The sequence below is a fragment of the Ctenopharyngodon idella genome, chromosome 17 (assembly GCF_019924925.1).
Source record: "Ctenopharyngodon idella isolate HZGC_01 chromosome 17, HZGC01, whole genome shotgun sequence".
Classification (NCBI taxonomy): Eukaryota; Metazoa; Chordata; class Actinopteri; order Cypriniformes; family Xenocyprididae; genus Ctenopharyngodon; species Ctenopharyngodon idella.
In genome coordinates, this window is record NC_067236.1 from 34,990,101 (window position 1) to 35,009,300 (window position 19,200).

Genomic DNA, 19,200 nt, shown 5'->3' on the forward strand with positions numbered 1-19,200 from the left:
TGTTTTTTTTTTTTTTTTTTTTTTGATTTACTTATTTTTTGTTTGTTTGTTTTATGTGACCCTGGACTACAAAACCAGTCATAAGGGTCAATTTTTTTGAAATTGAGATTTATACATCATCTGAAAGCTGAATATATATAAGCTTTCCATTGATGTATGGTTTGTTAGGATAGGACATTTGGCCAAGACACAACTATTTGAAAATTTGGAATCTTAAGGTGAAAAAAAATCAAAATATTCAGAAAATTGCCTTTAAAGTTGTCCAAATGAAGTCCTTAACAATGTATATCCATTCACAAAAATAATTTTTTATACATTTACGGTAGAAAATTTACAAAATATCTTCATGGAACATGATCTTAATATCCTAATGATTTTTGCCATAAAAGAAAAATCTGTAATTTTGACTCATACAATGTATTGTTGGCTATTGCTACAAATATACCCGTGCGACTTCTTACTGGTTTTGTGCTCCAGGATCACATATAGGAGTAATTTTTTCTAATGAACAATGTAATTTAACTTTTTGATTCACAATGCTCTGTTGGAGCAACTTAATGGCTGCACTTTGTTCTGCATTATGTTCCACCACTTTAAGACAAACGGATTTGTTGTTTGATGTGTTTTCATATTCAAGAGATTATAAGCTAAATGCAGCTTTTTTGTGTTCACATCAAATGTTCTTCAACTTTGATCTGTTGATCTGTTGAAAGCAGTTATTTTGAGTTAGATGCATAAATGTTATCCTCCTATTCAAAGTTTACATTGAGGGGTGCATACAACATATTTGCCCACCGGCAACTATAGTTGCTGCACATTCAAATACATTTTTTAAGAAAAAAAACAAAAACCTGGGGAAAATAAATGCAGAACATGTTCACATAGGACACTATTAATAGGAATATATGCATGAAATCATTCAGAAAAATTTGGGCACAAATGGGTTAAAACTACAATTCTAAAACTTAAATTATTTCAAACTGAAAAGCTTCAAACTACAAACTTTTAAAACTTCTTCAAACTTTCTGGACCAGCTTTTTCAAGCCAAATTAAAGTTTGTCTACAAACTGTTTTATCTAGTTGATTTTTATATTTTTATATTGTCCCTAAATATATACATGTATATGTATAAATACAAAACAAATATACACCGTACACACACATATATTACACAAACTTTATTTTAATCATGACTAACTGGCTAACAGGTTGAAAAAAAAATCATTTTTGAGTGAACTAACCCTTTAAATTGATGAATGGTAATTTGAATGAATGAATGTAATAATAGTTTTCCCTGAATTCTATTCCATTTTAATGTTACTTTATGAATTATTGAAATTTCAAAATTCACAGTGACACAGTTTCATGTGAGAGTCGCGTATGATCTTACCTCAGTTCCTCCAGTTTACAGTGAGGATTCTCCAGTACAGCAGAAATCATCTTCACTCCTGAGTCTCCTAGTTTATTCTCAGATAGATCCAGTTCTCTCAGGTGTGAGGGGTTTGATCTCAGAGCTGAAGCCAGAGCAGCACAACCTTCATCTGTGACACCACAATCCATCAACCTGTAGAGAACAATGACACACTCTTCACTCTCTCAGATCAGATCAACAAGGAATTTCTCAAGATCACATTCAAACTAACAGTGTGATGATAAGGTGAGAGAGACAATGAGAAGAAAATGAATCAATTTAAAGATCAATAAAGTCAGTTTCCTCTGAAATCATATTTTTCTTCTTTTTGCCCCCTGAACACAATATTCAGATACTGAAACTCTGACATCAAATTCTACTACAGATTTATAATAGTGAATAAGAATAATTGATATGACATCTATAGCTCTCCTATCAACACACTGATGTGAGAATCACCCAAATACATTTTTCAGTAACACTTTTTATGAAGCCTGTGTTTATAATGCATTATAAGGATATTCTTAATGCATCATAATGCACACATAATGCCTTATAAACAACCTTATAATGTTGCATCATCTAATGAATATTCATAACAACTGTAATAATACTTAACTCTCTATGGTTATAAATAAGAGTATGATTATATATAACACACAATGAACATAATTTTATCCACTTCAGTTATAGAGTAATATATATCCCATAGTTTCATATTTTAATTTCCCAAGTCTCATATCTTGACATTGTTTACTGAAGATCTGCACAGTATAATACTGCATCTTATGAGTGTAATTTTACTGCTTAAAGTGACTTGAGCGATGCCTACTGAACAGGAGAGCGTGTGCTGCATCGATTGTGATATTGTCATGCCACAGCTTGAAAGTCTGGATAATTCAGACGATGAGACGACACATGTATCTCACATCACCACACGCATGTGTCGTAGTGCTCTCGTGAGAAGGAGGAAGAGGGGAAATTGTTGAATAAAGTTGTTATTTTGGTTTTTTGCTGCACAAAGTATTCTCGTCGCTTCATAACATTAAGGTTGAACCACTGTAGTCACATGATCTGTTTTAAATATGTCTTTATACCTTTCTGGGCATTGAAAGTGTAAATTAACTTGCTGTCAATGGAGGCCTCACTGAGCCATCTGATTTCATCAAAAATATCTTAATTTGAGTTCTGAAGATGAACGAAGGTCTTACGGGTGTAGAACGACATGAGGGTGAGTAATTAATGACATCATTATTTTTATTTTTGGGTGAACTAACCCTTTAAGGCAGTGGTCTCAAACTGCCGGCCCGCGGGCCATTTAAGGCCCCCACTCCCCCTCCACCCGGCCCGCAACTGATCTCAAAAATAAAACATAATCCGGCCCGCTAAATTATTATTATTATTAATATTATTATTATTATTATTATTCTCTAGTTGTCTCATACCATATTCCATATTCAAAAGAATGACATGATTCTATTAAAAAGAAGCGTGCGGGCAGTGCGAATGCGAACTGAAAAGTAAAGTGGATGAGGAACACAGACAGTTTCAAGAAAGATGGACATTGCAGTAATTTTTTGTGGAGTTTAATGGAAACGCTACCTGTCTGATATGCAAAGAAAAAGTCGCCGTTCTAAGGGGCCGTTCACATATCGCATCACATAAGCGGCCGCTCCGCTTTCTCCTTCTTTCCAAAGCGCTTTCGCTCATGTGGTGTCTGTCGTTGCTATGCAACCATGAGCTGCGCTCTCTACGACAAAGAATATACACTAACAAGAAGCGACACTCAGTAGAACGTTCCATTGAAACACCGGCGCCCAGCAGCGGCCCTGCGTTTCCGCCATTTTGGGGTGAAAGCGAGTCGGCAGTCCACTAGTTTCTATGGCAAGATCAGATGCTTTGTTAAAAAAAAAGTACATTAAAGCTGAAATCCAACCAGAATGATGACAACACAGAATAAAATACTAGTGATCATCAAATCCTTTTTACAGTTTATTTTACACACTTTGTGTTTAAGTCTTCCACTTTTTTCACAAAACCTTTGGGTTAAAATTCTTTAAAAGGCTTATAAACACTGAATTATTACCAACATATGAAATTAAATTAAGGACATGCATCAGAAAAATTGGGAATGTTGGACAATAAATAAATGTAACAGCTTGATTTTGCAGTGTTGTCTAATGTCCGTTAAAGCAAAAGTGTCCAAAAGTGGGAATTATGCGATAAGGGACACAGCAATGCATCATTATGTTTGTAGCGTGATCCATTAAAACGTACTATATATATATATATATATATATATATATATATATATATTTCAATTCAGACCTAGATATTGTTACTATTACTCCACTAGGTCTGAAATATATTGTTCGCTGCAAACATGATGATCTTAAATTTATTAATTATTAATTTACTATTAATAAATGTGTAAAGTTGCATAAAATGGAAATACTCAATAAAGTAGGCTAACTATGTTACCTCAGATGGTTGAATAGTTGGATTCCAGAACCGGTAAAATAAAACGTATATAAGACATACAACATTTACTGTAGGAGCCATACAGTTTACTGGTGACTTAATTTAAAAAACTGTTCTATTGCGCTTCTCATTCGCCGATTTTGGGTGCGTAAGATGTGAAGGATTCTATGGTCCAGTTAGTATTTTCAGCCCATAATGGCGGCCGCGCTACCGGAGCGCCATCTAGTGGCTGTTACCCAAAAAATATCAAAGTGTCACCTCTTGGGTTCTATACTCTTTGTCCACGATGACGAGGAAGTTTCAGCAAAAGAAAAAAATGATTTCTAGTCCTTGCATTAGCTCTACTACTAGATATATTTATGGAGATGAGAAATAAAAACCCTCCCTGTACAGCTATGATCAGCTGTTCGGCTGAGCTTTCGGTGTTGTTACGGAAAGGCCGAAGCTCATCGGTTGGTTCTTGTCACATGACCTGCGGTGCACTTGTGGCATTCTGAAAGATGTTTTCATCTCGCCGCGGCATAGGCGCGCCTGGAAAAACGAGCGCGCCGCACCGCATGCGCGTCGCGACCACGTCGCTTCTATTATGAGCGCGCTTGCTCAAATTATAGTAAAAGCTCACGCGCAAGTCGCGAGCATCGATTTGAACCACCGAAATGCGTCCGATGCTACCAATAAACATTACCGATGCTCAAACAGCATCTTGGGCAAATGTGGCTCAGCTGTGTGAGCAGAAGCGCTGCAGGTGTCTGACAAGAAATAGAATAGTGTACAAATGTATTCAGGGATTGCATTTGTTCAGTACAGTGTTGTTCAGTGCAAGATTTTGATGTTATTTAAGCTAAAATAAAGTACGGGAAAATATTTGCACTAACTGTTAAAAACTAATACTGTATGTAACAATGATAGAGACACTGCTGTTTACATTTCTTTAAGTATGGCAAAAATATTTTAGTAATGAAATTTGAAGTAAATGAGAAATAATGCAAAGGAAAGTAAATTTTCAGAAATGTTGTGCTTTCTTGTGCTTGAATGTTAAAATGGCCCTCCTATGAGGTGTCAATCACAGCAACGGCCCCCAGCCAATTTGAGTTTGAGACCCCTGCTTTAAGGACTTTACACTTGCTTGACTAAATGAAGAAAATGATTGACTTTGACTTGAGATCCAATGACTCGAGACTTGACTTGAACTGTCTGACTCGAGAATGACTTTATAACAACTTAAATAATTAAAATGATTTTTATCAAAGTCATCACAGCGAACACTTTAGTTTAGGGTCCAATTCTCACTATTAAAGTTGCTAATTAGAATGCATATTACTAGGATATTGGCTGTTTATTAGTACTTATAAAGCACATATTAATGCTTTATTCTGGGTGCGAACTACGGGGGAGCTAGGGGGAGCTCGGCTCCCCTTAATAAGACATGGGCTCCCCTAAAAACATGATTTGTGAAGTTTTGGGGGGTCTCAAAAAATATTGACGTGTTATTTTGACGTGCAATTTCAGTTTTGTGTAATGTGATCATCGTGGATTATTATGTGTAAAATTGCAAAAATGTCATTTCAATAAAGATATACATGCTATTCTTGTCATGAGCATCAAGGTGTGGGGGCGCTGCGGTGCAAAATCCACTCATGTTTAGTACATGTTAACTCGAACAGCAAAGGAAGCTGATCCCAGGCCTGTGTTAAGGTGAGGCATGTTATTCGCAATTATGTGTTTGGGTTGTTATAGCTCTGCGTGACTCGATGTATTAGACCTAATTTAACAGAGGAATTCTGGTATTCTTCTGTAGCCTGACGAGTAACTTTAACCGTTGTTCTTGTGAACTCAAAGACAGCCTGATGCTTTGTTTATAGACTATTTGTGGGTGGCTGTTTGTTGTTTCACCTATCAATTCGTGTTGATAATGTATAATAGGCTAAATCCTGTATAGTGATTTATCCTATATAGTGCTTGCATAAAGCTGTTATGTATTTTTGTAACTCATTGTAAGCCCTCTTTTGAGGCACGCGCAAGCGCACGAATACACGAATACTTTGGGGCTTCCCCCAAAGTCCATGGTATAGTTCAAACACTATGACCGCTTAATCTTAATATCTTAACATATCCAATACCTTACTAACTATTAATAAGCAGTAGGAATTGGATCCTAAAGTAAAGTGTGACCTCATCACAACATCAGTTGATGAACAAAATAAGCTACAGAACCAGCGAGGTCAGAGTTTGCTCAATCACGTGACGCTGCAAAAGCACAGAAAAAACATACAGTGCGGTGAGTGCGCTAAATACAGAGGGAAGAAGAAAATCTCCCAACATTGTTCTGTTGAATATAAACACTTCGAAATGGACAATATTTATAAAAGGAGATTTGCAGCATAAAAACTGTTAAGGGATATCGATCGGACACGACCATCACAACCTCCAACTTCAAAAAGGAAAGCCATGTAAGCAAACCTGTTCGTTAGTTAATTTGACTAAATCTAGAGAGACAAAAATGGTCAAAACAGCATGTCTTTATACAATTTATTTTTCAATTGTAGCTTAAGGTTGTCAATAGATTAAAATGATAATTAATGATGACATGTTTTATAATTAACGTAATGTAAATTCGCTGACATTTGGCACGTTTTATTGTAAATCATTGTGCTTTAATGCCAAATATTTCGCTCTTTCTAAAGCAGGGTCAGACATTATTAGAAATGACAGCAGAATTAATAAAATGCACCCAAAATTCAAGATATGGTGCAAAATGGCTTTTTATATTTACTATATGATATTTAAGCAATATTTCCAGAATATTAGCACGGCTGCTAATGTGATATTAATTTTATACAATAGTTCAGTGAACTAAAAGTTAATATTATAGTGACATTTTAGACATAATATTGTCAATATTCTCTGTTTTTGCTCTTTTTCTCCCAACGACAATATCTCACACAAGCCACAGCAAAAGAGGCATGTGTCTCTGCAGCACCAACACACAGTGGTGTTTCCTTACTGAATGAATCCGGAGTTTTGAACAAATCGGTTCAGTGATTCAGTGATTCAGTCACTTGCTTCGTTCCAGAATGAATCGGCCGTTTTGAATGAATCAGTTGAATGAATGCTTCTATGACTCATTCATTAAGACAGTGATTTACTGCCACCTACTGGCTGTTTTAATTTCATAATTAAAAGCGTAATTAATTTTTCCCCATCTCATTTTTTTTTCTATATTCAAAATTCTATATTAAAAAAAAATTATCTCAACATTTTTAATGCTGTTGTAACTGCAGTGTAAAAAATTCCCTTTTGGTTAGAAAATGGTTAGAAAATATCCCTGAAAATCAATTTAAGAGGTCAAATATTGGCTCTTAAAGTAAAGTTAATTTCTGTCACTTCCCTGTAGGTGACATTCCATAAAATATATATAAGCAAAGTTAAACATAATGACATTTACTAATAAACCAATATAATTAATGCATCACACTTGTGAATTCACCTTCAACATTTTTCATCTCTGATGGTCTGAGGGTGAGTAGATCAACAGCAGATTTTCATTTTGGGGTGAACTATCCCTTTAATTCTCTTTGCTCCTGGATTAAACGTTGTCAAAAGTTATCAACCAATCAGAATAGACCTCCACACCTGACCGATGAAAATGATACAGGAAATCTTATTGGCTGTAAGTGAAATGCACCAGAAACTCTTTTGAAATATCAAAGGTGGCTCTTTAATTTCTTTACAATGTTAGAAATGTTTCAGAATGAGGCATTTGTATGATTTGTACATATAAATAACCTAGTCTGTGTAACTGCATCACTACATTGTACAGACATTACAGGTCAAACCCCTCTGATGTTCGATTTATTCAAATAAACATATTATATGGCTCTTAAGACACACTGTATATGAAAAAATCAGTGTTGGCATTTCGAATTCCTCAACTGAATTAAGGTAATTTGTTTCATTTGTTTTTATTTAATGTTTACTTGTCTTTTTTGTAAATTCAATTCAGTTTGAAAGTCAGTTTGAAATCAATCTTCCTTGTGCTGCATGTAAGCTATTGCAACAAAGTTACTCTATTGTGAAGACAAATACACAGAGTGAACAAATGTTTAAGTGAGATTATTGTAATGGTAATTAATCAACGTTTAAATACGTAAACAAAAGCCTAAATTCAAATCTGTTCATCAGATAAAGTGGACGTGTCTCTTCAGAAGACTTGAATTAAACCGCTCCATTCAAATGGATTACTGTTACAACGAGTCTTGTGCTTTTTGAAGCTTGAAAATAATGATGGCCTTGACAAAATGGATGGACAAAAATTGAGATATTAAAATATCTATATGGCAGTATACAGTATGTTGCGGTTTTCCTCATGGTATTGAAAATGATACTGAATATTGATATTTTTCAAGGTATCTTATTGAAGTTAGAAACTCATAGATCTATGATTTGATTGAATATATATTGGTACAGTAATTCATTAAATATCACCAGCTAAAAAGTAACCAGTAACTAGTACTCTGAGTAGTTTTTGAGAAGAGTACTTTGTACTTTTACTTCAGTACTTTTTGACACCAGTAATTTTAATCGTAATTGAGTATTCAGCAATGTAACAGTACTTGTATTTAAGTACAGATTTTCAGTACTGACAGAAGGAAGTTATTTCAAACTGGTCGCCATTAAGTGTAATTGTTCCTTTTGTATGCAATGGTGTGATTCTTCAATAAATAAATAAATAAATAAAATAAAGATCAATTTGACTGATAGCATTATTATTTTTTTTTTTTTTCAAGATTTCTATAGATATCAAAATATTTTGTTATCGTGAATTATTTTGGTCATGATAATCATGTAAAAATGATTCAGGTGAACCACACTCCACTTCCCTCTTTTCAGCTGCAGATACACAGTTTGAGGCAATGCTCACGCTTCTGTAAGGGTGCTCTGTTTGAACAAGCATTACAAGATCAGTTGAATTACATCAAACTATTTGTGTTTTTTTGTTTGTTTGTTTTTTTAAACCCTCTTCACTGTAACCTGTGTCTGTTGTCTGGTTTGTAGTTTGTTCGGTTTATTTAACTTGAAGGGGTGGATTCTGGAATCCACTGCCGCTTCAATATATATCTTTTAAGTTATTAACCAACATTTATCTTTCTGTTAAATTATTTGAATGACTTCTTCAACGTATGTTAAAGCATTTCTTTTCCTTTTCAAACACTAGAAAATAATTTTGAATATTGTCTGTACCTCTCACTGAGAGAAAAGAACATGTTATCAGTATGTTTTGGGAAAGTTTCCTGCTCAGAGCAGAGCTCAGATCAACTTCAACCTTGAAGAAGCTGTGAATCATGTGTATCTGTGTATGTGCGCTAAGTGTTCTGTGCAGGTCCTTTGTACTGGTGGACAACTGGCACTCTTCTTGAGACCAGCAGACGCCATGTCATGACCCCAAAAGGACATCCAGTGCCTAAATCCAGGGTCCCCTCGTCAGCATCGTGACGAATGGAGATATGCTTCTGACTATCTGTCCATGTGTGGAAGATTTTTCTTAGCCAATCAGAATCATTCAACCTGAAGTAATGACGTAGTTAGTCGACTCTGTTAGAGTATAATTGTTGTGGAAATATGAATGTACGCAGAGCGGCCTACGAACTCCTTGTGAGACTTGAAGCTGGCTTCTGCTGATGAAACTGCAAACTATTCTTCACTAAAATGATCTTCAATTTATTATTTTTTAACTCTGACTCCGGGTGTTTATTCATCATATCTGGTCTTTTGGGTCTTTAACTATAAAATTCCCCTACAGTTAATGGTGGAGTGAATGCGAGCAATCATTCTTCGGTGACATCCTCGACTAACCAACAAACAAGGTAGGAAGCCGTTTTATTATTTTGTTAGGGCTGTCTGGTTGAAAGGGTTGAGAGAACTGGGAAGTGAGACGGTGAGTTTACGTACACACTCAGACGTGAGTGTGGTACACCAGATCATTGGATACAGGCTGGTGTCACGCCATCAGAGAGAGATGGTGGGTGATAACTCCACTCCATTAAGGTGTTGGAGGAACACTGGAAGCCAGAGGCAGAAGGTGTTGAAATAACTCCTTCCTATTGAAGGGTAGGAGGTCACTAGTAAGCCGGTTTGCTACTAGTGTCTCATGAACCAAAGTTCTCTGACTCTTCCATTCAGACAGGGGCGCCCCGAATTTAGTGATTCAGGAAGTTAGAGATTAAGCTTTTAGTTAAATATGACAAAATACAGATAGGGATGGGGTTGTTTGGTCAAGGATGCATCAGGAACGATCCTGACGAAAATAAAGATTGTGACCCTAATTGGATTGGACCAGTATATGTAACTGTGATTTTGGAGTATACTTTGCAGTTTCATCACGCAGAAGCCAAAGCTGTGTTGTTCAAAGATCGCCGCTGCCATCTCTTTCAGGTGAGTATTAACTTTGACTAAGATATGGCTGACAAATTTTGAAACTTGATCAGTCCAGATACAGATAATGAGACAGAAGAGAGCAAACGCTGTAAGCAGATCTGCTCTGAAGCTCTCACTTAAAAGAAATTTGTTGAACTAATTAAGAAAATGGTTAGTCAGGGTTTTGGTTCTGATTGGAAAGTTAAACAACAACTTGACTGGCTACAAACAAAGAAAGAACCAGAAAAATTCACATTTTTAGCTGTTTGTGCTTATTCATGGATTTGTAAAATGGGCGGGGTACCATTAACCCCTGATGGAAAAATCCCAGAAGTAACTGAGGGATGGTTCAATCTGATTACCCAATGTGATAAAGATGACATGGAGTGTTTTAATTGTGGTCAGCAGGGCCATCTCGCCTTTAATTGTAAATGCCCACCTAAAAGGTGTAGACAGTGTGGGAAACTTGGCCATATTCGCAAATATTGTAAACAAAAGAAAGAAAAGAAAGGAACAAAAAAAGAGACTTCCACTCTGTCTGAGAATGGGCTTGTGAAACTGAGAAAGAACATGAGATAACAATAAGGTCATAAGATTGTAGTCTTAAGGAATTCCTTTTGAAGGAAATATCTATAATAATAAGTTTTATATTGAATGGACAAATACAGGTTAATGTAAAATTACAGACAATAAATCTAAAACGTGAGTTACAAAAATATATAAAGGGACGATTGGATGTTCTGAAAGTTTCACTTTATGGAAAAATATTTGAACCGTCTCAAGTATGTTTTGTAGTGTAAATAACTAAAATGATGTAGGACCTCCAAGTTCTAAATATTTAGTTTTTGATGGTCAAAGTGACATAAAGGGTTTAAATGGCAAAAATGGGATTGCCAGTGTCACAGAGACTCGACCTGATTGTAATTTCTAAATTCCCTGATATGTGGGTAAATGACAAATATAAAGCATGTCAAATCTGGCAAAGTCTTAAGCTGGGCCAGAGTTACAAGATATAGGTAAAGTTTGATGTTACAGGTTTATGAAAATGCAGTGTACCAGTCCTGAATGCCTCAAGAGTCTCCCTTTCTCTCATTCAAAGTCAGCTAAAAGCTGCTATCTGAGCTTGTGTCATAAGTGATAACAAGCTATTTATAGTGAAGCTCAGTGTCTCAGTTGAAAATCATGGACACAGAGATGTTAAAAGAAATGATTGCCATGAAGAGGGCAATTAGTTGTCAAATTTGTCAAAGGAAAACTCAATGAGTATAAAGAGGTCTTTAAAATGGTAATACAGACCTTGAATGATAGAAGTGACTATTTTGACGAATTTATTCTATGACCAGTAACTTTTTTGTCTCATCCTAGTCACCACCATGTGCAGGGCCGATGGCTCGAGTTACAGATGTAGCAGAACACTACACTGAATGGACAATTGTGAAAACTAAATTCACTGAGTATAATCTCAGCATTTTTATGTTGCTGCTACAGAGATGTCTCATGGATTTTAGTGATTAAATACTGCTGTCATTAACCTGTCTCCATGTTTTAAGACTATTAGGCAGTCCAATGGCTCTGGTGGCTCTTGAATGCAACTTCCCTAAGCTCCAGAAAACACACGATTCTGTTGAAGAAAACTGTCAAAGATTTCATAATGGGAAAGAGCGGTTACCAGTGTGCACGAGGTGATTTCTCAATGATGGGTAAAATCCTCTTTGGCCAGACAGGGGACAACCTAAGGCAGGGGGTCACCGCCGCCACTGGGCATCTACCCTGAAGGGAGGTGTTTAATGTGAGATGGGTATGAGAGTGGAGCGGATGTCTGTGAGGCCAGCAGCATCATTAAGGGGGGATGACCTGTGAAAGGTACAGCAGTCTGACCCAAAAATGTTCCTCTGTACCACTCACCAGAAACCGCATTCCTAGGATGGCTTGTTTTTCATTGTGACAAGCAACTATGTCAGGGGACAAGACCCTGAGGAAAAGAAGATTACTTATAAAGAGCTGATGGGAATGAGCTTTCAAGAGCCGACTGAGACCATGAGGTGATTGTCCGTAATTTCTGGGGAGACAATAGCAAAATTTATTAACATGATGTTGGTTGCTCTATTGGCAAGAACTGTATAGAAGTTTCAGATTCAGCAGTACTATGAATCCCTGAATCCGTGAGGCTGTGTTTATTTTGAACTAATGTGTCTATATTATAGTTTTACTCCTGCAGGTCATTAGACATGGCATAGGATAATTCATAGACATGGTGGTGGTTAAAGATGAAGACTGCTTTTGCAGATTCAAGAGAAAGTTAAGTGAATTCAACATTTAAACAAGATAACCTCCTAGAATAAAATATTTGAGATTGTGGTAATGATTTTTATTTGAACAATATACATTTTCCTTTTAAAACTGGTTAATGATTATTCTGTATATAGTAATGAATTTAACATTACATTCTGTCTAAATTAGTCTTGTGATTCTGTTGAAAAGAGTATTTGTGCAGTAAGAGAGAGAGACTGCTGGGGTGGAGGCAAGGATGGTACTCTGTCTGTCTGTTATCAGCCTGCTAAAGCTTAAACAGAGCAATGAGATTAGAACGAAAACAACCCAGCTGACGTTTCTAAAAACAAATTATAGTGAAGAGACATGCTTTGAGACTGAATAAGAGTAAAACCTACAGGAAAAGTTTAAATATGTTTTTAGAATTAAAACAAAAAGTAAACCTTGACAATGAGCGGTTCATATTCGTGTGAGTGTGTGTGATGGTGGCTGAACTTTATGTTTTGTACGTGTTAGTTTGGGGAAATATTCTGTCCTCAGTGTGTATCTGTCATTAACCTCTGGAATGAGTGTTTTATCATTACAGATGGGTTAAGTGAAACGACAAATTTTGACAATTCGATATTTCGGACTGAATCTTATGAGAAAGACGATACAGAACATGGGACGAGCTTTAAGTGGATTGGATATCCAGCTCTGTCTGCTAATGGTAATTATGACTTTTGTCATTTATGATGTTGATTTGAATTACTCTCTGGATTTGTATGTTTAAGAACATTTATATAAATTGGGATTGTGGAATTGAAGATTGCCGTCCATGGGTTAAAAACCCTTGTCTAAATTCAACTGAGGGTCTAAATTTATACACTGTCTTCTTTGTTTGATCAGAATGATAAACGTAAACGTTATAAGATTTGACGGCAGAGACAAAGTGACACATTGGCTAAGTCACTAGTAAATTATCCAGAGAAACCCCTCAAATTTATGGAAGGCCGGTGGGCAAACAAAGGAGGAGTGAATATAACTGATAAAAGTTTTATTTTTCATCCATTAAATGGATGCATGACATTAGATGTCTAGAGAAATACAATTTATGTAATAAGGGTTGAAGGAGAAAGCAGCTATAAGGCTGTCTGTGTAACCTAGGGGTTGAGATTTGAGTAAAATAATACTTTGGTTTCTGCAAAACAGTAGAGATAATAATAGGACTGAGACAATGATAATATATTTTTGGATCTACAGACTAACAATTTGATAGAGAAATACCGTGACAAAATTATAACAAAAAGTAAAGCAGTTGAAATTAATGTGATGAAAAAAAAGATGTAAAACTGTTTCAAAAAACAGCTTTAAAGAATTGATAATGTCTTATAGCACAAATTTGTATAATTTATAAGTGATATGGAAGATTATATTAAAAAAATATCTGTCCCTTTGTGTTTATGTTTATGATTTTGGTGCAGTGGCAAATCTAATGAGATGATAAGTATCACTGCCAAAGAAGAGGGTTAAGATTTTGGTCATTTAGCCTAAGCAGTTATAATTGACAAGACATTTGAGTTTAAAACTGACTTTAAAGGAAGTCTTAATTATTTGATTTTGAATGCTGCACTGTTGACATGGTCTGAGTACTGTCAAATGTTGGGAAAATTGAGTTTTGGATTAAAAATAATTAGGTATTGAGTATGATTAACAGTGATGTCATGATAAAGATATATGGCAGTCAAAACAAACAAGTTGTTGATATAATTGAATTTATATGTTTTGATGGTTATGTCATTTTGATGAAATGTTTTAAGATTAAAAAGTTTAGGTTTATATATTTATTTATTTATTTATTTATTTTTTTATGGGCTATAATGGATCTGTTGTGAAAAGAAATCTTAACAAAAGGGTTATTACGTAAAAGTAACAATTCTCTGTTTTATTGAAAATGATAATTGAAATGGTCATGTAAATTTGTTTTCTTTTCTTTTTATTTTTAAAGGTGTTTTTAAAAAAAAGATTTAAAAGATGTTCTGCAGTTAAGGTGGTACATGATATGTCTATAGACTGTAAACTGAAGGATGATTTAAGAGACTTAAAGTACTTGGATGGATTATGATGGGTCTTATTTATTTTTAACGTTTATTTTGAGTTAGACCACAAGTTTGTTTTTAATCTTTAAAAATTATCTATAAGGGGTATAGTGAAAGGAGTGGATTTACGATCCATCTTCTTGTATTATATAATAAATTGGAAATTATAGTTTTCTAAAAACCAGTGTATATATCCTGGTGTTTATGATTACAGGAAATGTCTGTATTTAGTATCTGAGGAGTGACTGAGGGTCTGGCCCATGCCAGGAATGCAGTAACAGTGCTTACTCGTTTAGCCAGGCTTCCAGAGAATAAATATGTATTTGTTTTGTAGTCAAGGAATTTGATGATAAACCAAATAGCCAGGATTGATGTAAAGACAAATATGTGTAAGGACTGAAGGTCAATCATGCACTACGTGCTCTGTAGAATATTCTGTTCTAGTTAAGTCCTTCAACAGAAAACCTATTGTCTATTTTATACCATTTTAACCTGCCAGGGGAGCATGGGTCAACAATGTAAAATATTGAAGCGGCCTAAATTGTTAGACCAGATGTGGTGTTTAGGACTCCACATTGGCCTTTAAGGGGGACTGAAGGGGTGGATTCTGGAATCCACTGCCGCTTTAATATATATCTTTTAAGTTATTAACCAACATTTATCTTTCTGTTAAATTATTTGAATGACTTCTTCAACGTATGTTAAAGCATTTCTTTTCCTTTTCAAACACTAGAAAATAATTTTGAATATTGTCTGTACCTCTCACTGAGAGAAAAGAACATGTTATCAGTATGTTTTGGGAAAGTTTCCTGCTCAGAGCAGAGCTCAGATCAACTTCAACCTTGAAGAAGCTGTGAATCATGTGTATCTGTGTATGTGCGCTAAGTGTTCTGTGCAGGTCCTTTGTACTGGTGGACAACTGGCACTCTTCTTGAGACCAGCAGACACCATGTCATGACCCCAAAAGGACATCCAGTGCCTAAATCCAGGGTCCCCTCGTCAGCATCGTGACGAATGGAGATATGCTTCTGACTATCTGTCCATGTGTGGAAGATTACAATTTTCTTAGCCAATCAGAATCATTCAACCTGAAGTAATGACGTAGTTAGTTGACTCTGTTAGAGTATAATTGTTGTGGAAATGTGAATGTACGCAGAGCGGCCTACGAACTCCTTGTGAGACTTGAAGCTGGCTTCTGCTGATGAAACTGCAAACTATTCTTCAGTAAAATTATCTTCAATTTATTATTTTTTTTAACTCTGACTCCGGGTCTTTATTCATCATATCTGGTCTTTTGGGTCTTTAACTGTAAAATTCCCCTACAAACTGTTAGTTTTACTTTCTTTTGCAGGATAATAATATATTTAGATCTAAATTTTCTTTTTTTCAGGTAGACTCCTCACCCCTTCCTTCTACTGCCGGCAGGATCTGACGGTTCAAGCAGGAATCTGTCACTGAACCGCCGGATGGGGTTTACGCCAAAGGATATTTTGTATGCACTATCTACATATTAATCCTTATTCACTTCCAGTCTTTATGATAGAGATGATCTTACCACAGTTCCTCCAGTTTACAGTGAGGATTCTTCAGTACAGCAGAAATCATCTTCACTCCCGAGTCTCCTAGTTTATTCCAAGACAGATACAGTTTTCTCAGGTGTGAGGGGTTTGATCTCAGAGCTGAAGCCAGAGCAGCACAACCTTCATCTGTGACACCACAATCCCTCAACCTGTAGAGAACAATGACACACTCTTCACTCTCTCAGATCAGATCAACAGAGACTTCATTATTAAAAAGAAACCAAAACAAAAGCACAAATCCCCATGTTTGATATGAGTTTTACTACGTTTGTCTGTGTCTGTGGTTGTGTGTGTGTGTGTGTGTGTGTGTGTTTGAGTGAGAGGGAAAGCTAATATAAAAACTGAATATAAGAAATTATGTTAACAAATTATCACATTAAATAATATGGAAAGATGATCACAGAAAAAAGATGGATGTGATGGTCATTAAGGATGAATTCATGTTCTTCATGTTCTTCTATTCATGTTTTTTTTTTTTTCAATTTCTAACACACTTTTCTCCAATCTGTATCACATTTTCAAAACTCTAAACACAATTAGCACAACATCCGTCTGTTGTGACCTTACCATAATTCATGTCGTTTTCACACAAAATGCAGTCAATTAACACGTTTCTAGAAGGCTTAAATTTCTTTCTGATCTTATTTACAAATGCTTAAACACAGCATGTCAGAAATGAAGACCCAATGTTACAATCTTTAAATATAGTATAAAACCTCTACTTCTGTACCAACAGCAGCTCAAAAGTATTGAAAAAATCTAGAAAACAAATACTGAAACAATTGATAAGCATTTATAATTAGCAGATATTGAGAAATATTGAGAAATAGCAGATTCCAATCTCAGTTGGAGGAATAATCAGATGTTGAAGCTCTTTCATTACATGGACATACAGTAAAATAGACACAGACTCATTGTTCAGTGTGGATGAAGAACAACACAGAGGAGCAGAGAGAGAAAAAAATGTCTGGGTGAGGGAGAGGAATAGATGAAGGAGGAGAAGAGTTGGATCAGGACAAGGGAGAAGAAGAGTTAGGGGAGAGGAGTAAGATTGTGTGCTGGATTGTGCATCTCTATAGTTTTCCTCTTTTACACATGATGAACCTATGAAAGCTTATTTCTGCCATGAATAGAAAATAAAAAGGCAATTGTGACTTTTTATCTCACAATTCTTACTTTTTTTCTCTCAATTCATATAGTTTTTATATCACAATTCCTTTGTTGATCAATGGCAGCAATTTCATTTAAATTCATGTAAAGCTTTTACTAAACCGATTCCTCTACCACTGTTCCATATACGCTGAATATGTGGTCTGTGTAGGGCACTAACTAAGGGGCACCATCCCACCCTCTATGGGCACCATCAACACCCCACCCACCCCCAGAAAGAGATTTCAACCAAGAGGGCAACTGAAGTTCAGCATAGGGGACTCATTTGACCAGTGGCTGCCCTGAGCAATTCTGTTACTTTCTTCTTCTTTATTTCTACTGTACATTCTATAAAGTAAAGACTCGTTCACTTTTAGATAGTCTGTTGGGATGTTAAGCATCAGATAAGCATCATTTCATCAGTTCTGTAGCTGGCAGGTCGTACGGCTCGATGCTGTTAATGTCAAGCATTTTCTCTAAATGACGCTGCTCGGCGCTGTTATTTAATCTCTCCTGATAGAGCCCCTTTCCTTTCACCTTCTCCTTCTCCATTTCTTCCCATAAAACTGCGCTGTAATTTATTTATTAAATTATTCTGCTCTCTCTCTCTCTGTTGGTCTTTATCTCGGGCTGCAGTCGAGGTTACCATAGCAACAGATACCGTATCCTGCTAATATGGCGGCGCCTTCCCAAAATGCAACGCGGAGTGAAAACATCATGACGTAACTCCTCATTCTCTATATTTTAACACTTTCGCATTATTCTGTAAACACTATTTCTGTAAAATGGCAGTTATTATTAATAATTAGGTCAGAATTTTTTTTTTATAATTATTAAATACATTTTTATATTAATTAGCTCTATAAAATCTACTATGTTTTTATTTTAGATATATTGAGGCTCATTTGCTTTGTGTGGATATATTCATACATGCATTAACGTTACATTCATTAAAATCGTTCAGTTTACCATGGCGAGGGTAACGGTTGCTTCACGGCCAATTTCAAAGTTCAGTGCAACTGCCGCTAGAGGGTTACTGTAAAATTGTGTGATTATTAGTGGAGAACCGGGACGAAAGTAACGCGGGACGAAAGTAACAAAGCAATTTTCTCAGAGCTCTGACTACATTTGCGTTCCAAGTTAAGACACGTTCAGCACGCAACCCTTGACGGAGCTGCCAAACATCATGTGATTTCATCATTGTTTCCCGCGGTTAGGACCGGAAAGCAGTTTTCGAATACGGTAAATAAACTGCTGAAGCGGTACATTTTTTTCTAATTACAAGTTGTGTATCTCATTTCATGTGTCACAATAATGATCAATCTACAGGTTATTTAGTGCTGTAACATCCTGAAGTTTGACTTCTCAGAACTTTTCAGTATGAAAGTAAATCGAGTTTAAATGTCAGGAGTTCCTGTTGGGATGAAAGTAACACTTGTTTCTTTTGTCCCTCTGCTAATGTGGTGGCTTTCTCTGCGGTGCAGCATTTATTAAAACATGTTTATGTCATATTATACTAGCAGAATATGCCAAGAGTGAGGGTCAGAAAGACAGACAGAGGTCTGATTCAGCCAGATGTTCATGAGAGGGCGTTTCTGGACATATCTGTTGCTGATTTCTGTATGTCACCATTTATTCACTCAATCTGTTTACATTTACCATAGTCACATTTAGTTTTTAGCCATACCTTAGCTTTTCCACATCCACCTATGAATTTGCAGTGTTTCCATTCAGATGTTTTTATGAATTTATATTTTGAATTTATGTATAAAAACAGCTGGATTGGAAACATGACTGTTACACTATGTTGAGAATT

The 19,200-nt window shown here is 35.8% G+C and overlaps 1 protein-coding gene and 1 pseudogene across 11 annotated transcripts in view; one reads left to right on the forward strand and one right to left on the reverse strand.

Annotated features, from left to right (window-relative positions):
- The window catches only part of LOC127499176 (protein NLRC5-like), a 784,214-nt gene that overhangs the window by 188,935 nt on the left and 576,079 nt on the right, over positions 1–19,200 (reverse strand). For all 11 annotated transcript variants that reach the window (XM_051869371.1, XM_051869366.1, XM_051869364.1 and 8 more), the window contains 2 exons: positions 16,211–16,384; positions 1,391–1,564 (listed from right to left, as the gene is read on the reverse strand). In XM_051869371.1, the coding sequence (XP_051725331.1) occupies positions 1,391–1,564; positions 16,211–16,384 (348 nt within the window). The remainder of the gene's footprint in view (positions 1–1,390; positions 1,565–16,210; positions 16,385–19,200) is intronic.
- LOC127499183 (tetratricopeptide repeat protein 8-like) overlaps positions 1–19,200 on the forward strand; it is a 370,710-nt pseudogene that overhangs the window by 40,590 nt on the left and 310,920 nt on the right.